Source organism: Sorex fumeus, unplaced genomic scaffold (genome assembly GCF_029834395.1).
Source record: "Sorex fumeus unplaced genomic scaffold, SorFum_2.1 ptg000265l, whole genome shotgun sequence".
Lineage (NCBI taxonomy): Eukaryota > Metazoa > Chordata > Mammalia > Eulipotyphla > Soricidae > Sorex > Sorex fumeus.
Genome location: NW_026606322.1, coordinates 27694574 through 27702443, shown reverse-complemented (window position 1 = coordinate 27702443; position 7870 = coordinate 27694574). Strand labels below are relative to the sequence as shown.

At 52.9% G+C, this 7870-nt stretch overlaps 1 protein-coding gene across 2 annotated transcripts in view; it reads right to left on the bottom strand.

The window, feature by feature from the left end:
- Window positions 1-470: 470 nt before the first annotated feature.
- Window positions 471-7870, bottom strand: part of GART (phosphoribosylglycinamide formyltransferase, phosphoribosylglycinamide synthetase, phosphoribosylaminoimidazole synthetase) — a 34217-nt gene continuing 26817 nt past the window's right edge. For both annotated transcript variants that reach the window (XM_056109221.1, XM_056109222.1), the window contains exons 17-22: window positions 5110-5316; window positions 4111-4248; window positions 2797-2927; window positions 2280-2421; window positions 1447-1562; window positions 471-1359 (exon numbers count right to left, since the gene is read on the bottom strand). In XM_056109221.1, the coding sequence (XP_055965196.1) occupies window positions 1159-1359; window positions 1447-1562; window positions 2280-2421; window positions 2797-2927; window positions 4111-4248; window positions 5110-5316 (935 nt within the window). In that variant the 3' untranslated portion in view covers window positions 471-1158. The remainder of the gene's footprint in view (window positions 1360-1446; window positions 1563-2279; window positions 2422-2796; window positions 2928-4110; window positions 4249-5109; window positions 5317-7870) is intronic.

Below are 7870 nucleotides of genomic sequence, written 5' to 3'. Positions count from 1 at the left end.
TTGATCTTGGGCACCCCATATGGTCCCATGAGCATTTCCAGGAAAAACAAAAAATTGTAGAAGGCTACAAAATGTGACCTTTTACGAGGATTTGATCTCGGGTACCCCATATGGTCCCATGAGCATTGCCAGGAGTAAACCCTGAGCATTGTGGGGTGTGGCCCCCAAGCCAGGAAAAATAAAAAATTGTAGAAAGCTTCAAAAATGTGACCTTTTACGAGGATTTGATCTCGGGTACCCCATATGGTCCCATGAGCATTGCCAGGAGTAAACCCTGAGCATTGTGGGGTGTGGCCCCCAAGCCAGGAAAAACAAAAAATTGTAGAAAGCTACAAAATGTGACCTTTTACGAGGATTTGATCTCGGGTACCCCATATGGTCCCATGAGCATTGCCAGGAGTAAACCCTGAGCATTGTGGGGTGTGGCCCCCAAGCCAGGAAAAATAAAAAATTGTAGAAAGCTTCAAAAATGTGACCTTTTATGAGGATTTGATCTCGGGTACCCCATATCGTCCCATGAGCATTGCCAGGAGTAAACCCTGAGCATTGTGGGGTGTGGCCCCCAAGCCAGGAAAAACAAAAAATTGTAGAAAGCTACAAAATGTGACCTTTTATGAGGATTAGAGTGTAATGGAGACACCAGATGGCTCCCAGTTTCCCTACTGCTTGTCTAGGGAGTTAGACATAGAAAAGCTGAAACTCAACAATTCATAAAACCAAGTCCTGGGCCGAAGAGATGGTATAGTGGGCGGGCGCTTGCCATGAATGTGGCGGACCCAGGTTCCCAGCACCATATACAGTCCCTTGAGCCTTGTCAGGGGCGAATACAGTGCCAGGTATTGCTGGGTGTGGCCCCAAGATGAAACATTCAAACCAAACCTAAGTCCTAAACTACCCTTTCTTCTGGGGAGGTCATTTTATAGAGTTCAAATATGTATCCCCCCGCCCCTTTGTGTGTGTATATAACAGGCAGTGCTCAGGAGTGAGCCCTGGTGGTGTTTGGGGGAACCTACATGTTGGGGATTTGAATCAGGGCTGGTGGGAGGCCCTGCAGGTGCCTTATCTCTCTGGCGCCTTTCGTTCTGTTTTGGCCTCTTTCTCTCTGGGGCCAGGTTCTTGAGGCCGACAGGCAAGATTCCTCCCAGCCCCTTCTCCGAATTAGGCGGCTTGCTTCTCTTTCATCCAGCAGATTTTGCCGTTGTCCCCAAGCCGCACCGTCCCGCTGGCTACCAGCTGCAGGGCTGCGGGGAACACTTTATGCTCTGCTAGCTTCACTCTTTCTGACAGTGTCGCAACTGTGTCCGCTCTCTCCACGGGCACAGCTTCTTGTAAGATGATTTGTCCGGCATCAACGTCTTCCTGAAAGAGGAAGCAGAAGGCCGCCCCTTTACCTATCAGTCCGCACAGTGCTCACCCCGCAGCGCTGCCGCGGAAACAGGTACTCACCGCGACAAAGTGCACCGTACAGCCGGTGACTGTGACTCCGGCTGCCAGCGCTTGCTCATGGGCATTTGAGCCCTTGAAAGATGGGAGCAGGGACGGGTGGATGTTGAGCAACTTTCCTGGAAATGAACCATAGCATCCGTGTCAGAATTTATTTACTCTTTTGGTTTTGGGGCCATGTCTGGTGATGCTTAGGGGTTTCTCTGGCTCTGCACTCTGGGATCACTCCTGGCGATGCTCAGGGGAACCTATGGGATGCCGGGGATCGAATCTGGGTGTGCAAGGCAAGTATCCAACTTGCTTATCTATCTCTCCTGCCCCCAGTATCAGAATTTAAAACCTGCTGCATGTTCTGTCAGGGAATTCCACTATGTCCTGCTTTGAATGAGTGGATGAGAGCAAGGGGCCTCCCCAGCGAAGGGTAAAGAGAAAAGAGGTGGGAGGAAACGGGATCTCAGCCAGGGAAGCCCTGGTGGCAGCAGGCCCCTGACTGACAGCTGGGCCGGCACCTGCAGTCATGGGAGGGTGGACACAGGCTGCTGGTCACGGCACTTTGGAAGGAAACGACTCATAGCCATGCAGTGCCCTGGCCACGGGCCAGATAGAAGACTGCTGATTTCCGTGTGCCTTATGCCCACCTGCTCCATAATGGCCAAATGCACACACAGCAAAGGACACAGGAGACACTCAAAAATTTTGCACAAGACACCATGCTAGCTGACAACAGCGTCCCTTTGGGCATTCAGGGACTCACTTCCTGGGAGTGAAGCAGCATGTTGACCTCCCCAGAGACTGTGTTCAATGTCCCAGTGCAGTGTCCAACTAGTCACACTTACCGTTCCATTTCTGGACAAATTGGCCGGATAAAATTCTCATGAATCCAGCAAGACAGACTATATCTATAGAGAATTCTTGAAGGATCTGGTCGACCGCACTGTCAAACAATTCCCGGGTTTTATAGGATTTATGACTAACGACCTGTAACAACAAAAAAAAGAGCACCATTGTTTTTGCAGCACTCTAAGCTTTGCTGTTTTTCTCCCTTTTTAAAGGGTCAAACCTCCAGCTCTCATAGCAATGAGGAGATTGCAATGCTCAGGACTTACTCCTGACAGTGCTGAGGAGACCATATGGGATACTGGGGCTGAACTCAGACTGGTAGCATACAAGGCGTGTGCTGTCTCCCCAGACCCAGAAAGCACCACTTTTTTCAATGAATTCGAAAACACAAGTTAAAGCTCAAACCCTTACACAGATCATAACTTCCTTCGATAGACACACCCGTTCTGAAGAAGGAAGGAATGGAGAGAAGCAGGAAGCAAGTGTAGCACACCCCCCGCCCCTGGAACTTACTCGGGTGGGAATCCCGGCTCTTTCTGCTTTCTCTAGCCCGGCCACGGCAGCTTTGTTGGAGATCACCACGACGATTTCTGCAGAGCTCCTTGGCTCCTGGGTACTCTCTATGAGAGCTTGGAGGTTTGACCCTGAAAAAGGGAGAAACACCACAAGGCTCAGACCGCTGCTAAAAAGATGGTGCTCTTTCTACTGTCGGTACCCTCAGACGCCTGCACAATAGGTGACATTTCTGACCAAGGGAAGGCCAAGATTGCTCAAGACTGGCAGAAGATGTGAGGCTCTAAGCTCCGGCCCTCTAGGGATAAAGGATGAAGAGCGGGAGCAGGGAGGTTTCGCAGAGGGGCGCGGCACAGGCCTTGCATGCTTGAGGCCCCAGGGCCAACAGATCCCCCAAGGGGTCCCCAGCATCACAGCCCAGGAACTGAACACCAAGCCACCGGGCTCCTGAGCACTACTGGGAAGCTTCTTCCCTTCCAGAAAAACAAAGCAGCAGAGCCAGACCTGAGGTGCAGCACAGCTGTGTCTACCGGGAACTCTGCCGATGATACTTGGAGCATGGACACCCCAAACTGCCTCTGGATTGACCCCGGACGTCACCCTGCTACCCAGCAGGATCCTTTCAACTACAAAGCATTCATGCTACAGCTGGAATCCTCTCTCTTCTTCTCTCTCCTCCCTACCTCCCCCACCCCAGACAGTATACAAAGCGTTGAAGTCACAGTTGGAATCTCCATGCTTCCTAATTTTCTCTCTCTGCCTGTCTTCTGTCTCCCTCTCCCTTTCTTGTGGCGGTGGCCAGGGCTTACTCCTGACTTGTGCTCAGGAACCACTTGTGATCATGCTTGGGGGACCATCCAGGATGCTGGGGATCGAAACTGGCTGTATGCAAGGCAAGCTCCCTACCTACTGTACTATTGCTCTGATCCTCCCTTTTGTGGGGGGGGGGGGGGAGGGGGCGGGTGGGTGGAGGGTACGACTGGCTGTGCTCAGGGCTTACTCCTGGCTATGCCCACGGATCACGGCTGGCAGGACTTGGGACTGGTGGGTGATGGATCCAGGTTGGCAGGTGCAGGCAAATGTCCTACTACTGCTCTGGTCCAAAGTTTCTCTCTCTGTCTACTAACTGTCCCCTTGGGATCTGCCTCCTATTCCCAGGAATTGGGAAGAACCAGGAAGGCCATACACCAACAAACTCCTCCATGATCCTCTACCTGGCCCGCCACTGAGGGGGCCTCAGACCTAAGGGTTCCTGGCGGGATGGGGGAGGGGAAGAGAACACTGACAGTTCTGGCTCAAGGCTCAGCTTCTCACCTGTCCCCGAGATCAGGACAGCCACTCTGGCCTTGTCAGGTCTCAGGATGCCATTAGCCACTGGGGCCCCGTTTCCCGATACGGTGCTGTTCATGTTCATGGTTTCAATCAGGTGCTTGACTATCACAGGAGGAGAACCTGCATTTCAAACAACCGTGAGCTCGCAATCACAGTGCAATGCAAACAAAGCAATTTATGGAGACTGTGGAATGCCACATTCGAAGGGTTGCTCTCCGTGGGCAGAGCCAGCCAAGATGCCTGTCCTGGCATTATCCAGGGTCGCCTTCCACTCCAGCTACAGCACATTGCTGCCACCGTGCATGCAGTGACTCCCTGACTACAGCTGCCTGAGATCCAGCCCCCTTACCCCCAAATCTCCGTGCACGACATGGCCCAGGGCCTCTGGACTCGTGAGCAGGCGTGAGAGCCAAGCCAGGCCACTTGAGGACATGCTCTAAGATGCTGAGAAAGAGAAGGCCACGGGCTCTAGAGCCTTGACAGCCTGCCTGGAATGGCGGTGAAATGTACACAGGGAAAGAAGTGGCTGACAGGCATCCCCCCTCTGCTACTGAGGTTGGCAGGGCTATCCCCCACCCACGCTGCCCATTTGGGCCCCAGTTGTTCCAGATGCCCGTAAGAGTGCCAACCCGTTCCTCCTCGGACGGAGGACAAGAGCCACAAAGCAGGCCACTGGCACTAGCACACATTCCCAGGGAACCAGAGAGGGCTTCTGGGCCGAGCGAGACAGACATCGGCTAAGACAGCGCGGTCACCATGTGGTCATGCGGGAGACTGGCAGACTGTGTCCCCCCTCTGCTCCCCTTCTCTCTCTGAGCTGGTTGTTTACTGGCTCGCTTTCCCGACACTGGTCAAGCTCTGGACAGGAATGGCTGGGACCCCTTCTTTGGCCTGAAGGATGGGCGGGACCCAGTTCTCTTTAAGCAAAGTCTCTGACCTCAGAGTGTTATCCGAGGAGCAATTACCCTTAGGAGCAATTACCTTCAGGACGGGCAACCACCTTGCCGATCACCCAGGCCTCTTCCTGCTGCTTCTCAAGCTCCTGAATGATCTGCTTTGCTTGGTCCTCTGACACCACGAGGGCGCCCCCGATACCACAATTAAAGGTCCTGGCCATCTCCTCTTCAGAGATACGTCCTTCCCTCTGCAACCAGGAGAAGACCGCAGGGATCTTCCAGGCCCGGGCATCTGCAATGGGCATAGGTGGTGAATTAACTCACCTGCCGTTTTGTACAAAGGATGAAAATAGTGAAAGTCCGAAACAAGGAAATTCACTGTAAGCCACAGTACTGTACGCAGTGATACAACCATAAACTAGCATTCCAGACGTGTTTTTGGATCCACCTGTACTAGACATTAAGACTTTCGGAGTGATAAGACAGCGGGGAGGACATTTGCCTTGCACATGGCAGACCTGGGTTCCATCTCTGGCATCACACACAATCCCCTGAGCACCACCAGGAATAATTCCTGAGTGCAGAGCCTTGACAAACCCCTGAGCATTGCCGGACGTGACTGAAACCTCCCCCACCACCCTCTAAAAATAAAGAAGGCTTTCGCTGGAACCAGTGGCCAGTATTCACGATCAGTTAAAGTTCTGGGCTGCATTAGTTGGGGTTTTAGAAGTCTCTGAATTGACTCGCTGTGCCTGTGGCTCAGTTCCAGTCTGGCTGGCACACTGTGTAGCCGGGATGAAGTAGGATGAAAATGCACCCAAGGATGAGGCCACAGTCAGGGACGGGTATGCCAGATAAAATGTTTAAGGGCTGGAGCGACAGCAAAGTTGGGAGGGTGTTTGCAGGCAAGTGGCTGACCCTAGTTCAATCCCTGGCACCCCAGGGCCCCACCAGTTGTGATCCATGAGTGCAGAGCCAGGATTAAGCTCTGAGCACTGTGGGTGAGGCAAAAACACAAACCTCCCAACCCCAAAAACCTTGTATATCTTTATTTTGGGGGGTGTGGAGGGGGCACCTGGCAGTGCTCTGTGGTCACTACCAGCTCTGCTCAGGACCATGTGGTTCCGGGGCTTGAACCTGAGTGTCCTACCAGCAAAGCAAGGAGCTCAGCGGTCTGAGCCCTCTCTCTGGACCTGGAGTTTACATAATTTATAAAAGTAATTACATGCCTATGAACCTACCACCCTATGAGATTTAATTCCATTCTCTACTACTTGGTAAATGCCCACTTAAAAAAAAATGAGATCAAAAGATTGACCCACTATTCTTTCGATAGTTAAAAGTTAATGGTGAAGGGCTGGAGAAAGAGCTCAGGGGTCCTGCCTTGCAGGCAGGAGGTCCAGGTTTGATCTCCTACGCTGCTCGTTCCCCGAGCACTGCAAGGAGAAACACCTGAGCCAGAGTAGCCCCCAGCAGCCAGGTGTGGCCCAAACCCCCCACCCCAAAGACCACAACACCACCACCGCAACAGCAAACCAAACCAAGTAGTGGTACATCTATTTTGGGGAAAAACAAACAAACAAACAAATACTCCTTTTTTTTCCTCCCCCCCACCCCCCAATTTGGGTCTTCTGAGCATGCTCAGGGGCTTACTCCCAGATCTGTGCCCCAGGGATCATGCAGAGCTGGGGATGGAACAGCTGAGCAATCTCTCTGGCCTCCCAAATCAAATATTCTTTTTCCCAAAAATGCTATCATGACTAGCAGATACACATTAAATATAAAATAACAGAATAATATACAGCAATGGCAAGACAGACAAACAGTAGGTCACTGAACTCATATCTCCTTTTTTTCCTTTTTGGGTCACACCCAGCGAAGCACAGGGGTACTCCTGGCCCTGCACTCAGTTACCACTCGTGACAGTGCTCGGGGAACCATATGGGATGCTGGGAATCGAACCCGGGTCGGCTGCGTGCAAGGCATACACCCTTCCCGCTGTGCTATCATTCTGGCCCCTCCGATCTCACGTTAACAAACAATCTGCCGAGCAGTCAGGCTGGCGAGGGCAGTGTTCCAGCAGTTCAGGAGCAGGAGGAGGAGCTGTGGCTTCAAGGCCAGTAAGTCCTTGCTCAAGGCTGTGCTCCAAGTTGGATTCCAGGAAGAAACCCCAGAGGCAGGGCTTGGGGACTAAGTTTCCTTTTTACTGGGACACAGGCATCTGTGTAAGTCAAAGCTCTCAGGAATGTGGCTGCAGGCTCGGCCTCTGGTGCCCCGGGGTGACCCCATGGGGCGTGCAGGGCACCAGGCGGGCAGCTCAGGGTGGGGGTGCCCCAGCACAGCCATCCACTGCAGAGCAGCTATGGCACCCCTCCGCCTGCTCCCCAGCCCTGGCCGGGGTTTCTTTCCCTTTTATTAAAAATTTTAATATTTTTTTTTCCTTTTTGGGTCATACTCAGTGATGCTCAGGGCTGACTCCTGGCTCTGCACTGAGGAATCACTCCTGGCGGTGCTTGGGGGAGCATGTGGGATGCCAGAAATCAAACCTGGGTCAGCCATGTGCAAGGCAAATGCCCTACTTGCTGTACTATCATCCTGGTTCCCAGCCTGGGGTTTCAATTGTCTGAAGAAGCCAACACTTGTGAAGGTTCTGTGCAGCCTCACTGGAGGGCAGTTCGCTTTCAGCTTGGCCTGCACCGTGGCACTGGATCCCCGGCCATCCGCCCCTCCACCCCGCACCCCTTTCCTCCTAGGCGGCGCACTCGCACTCCCAACCCTGCGGCCATAGCAGCACTCGGCAACCTGACTTTTTCTTTGTGGGGGTGGTTAGGGCTGCACCATGCAGT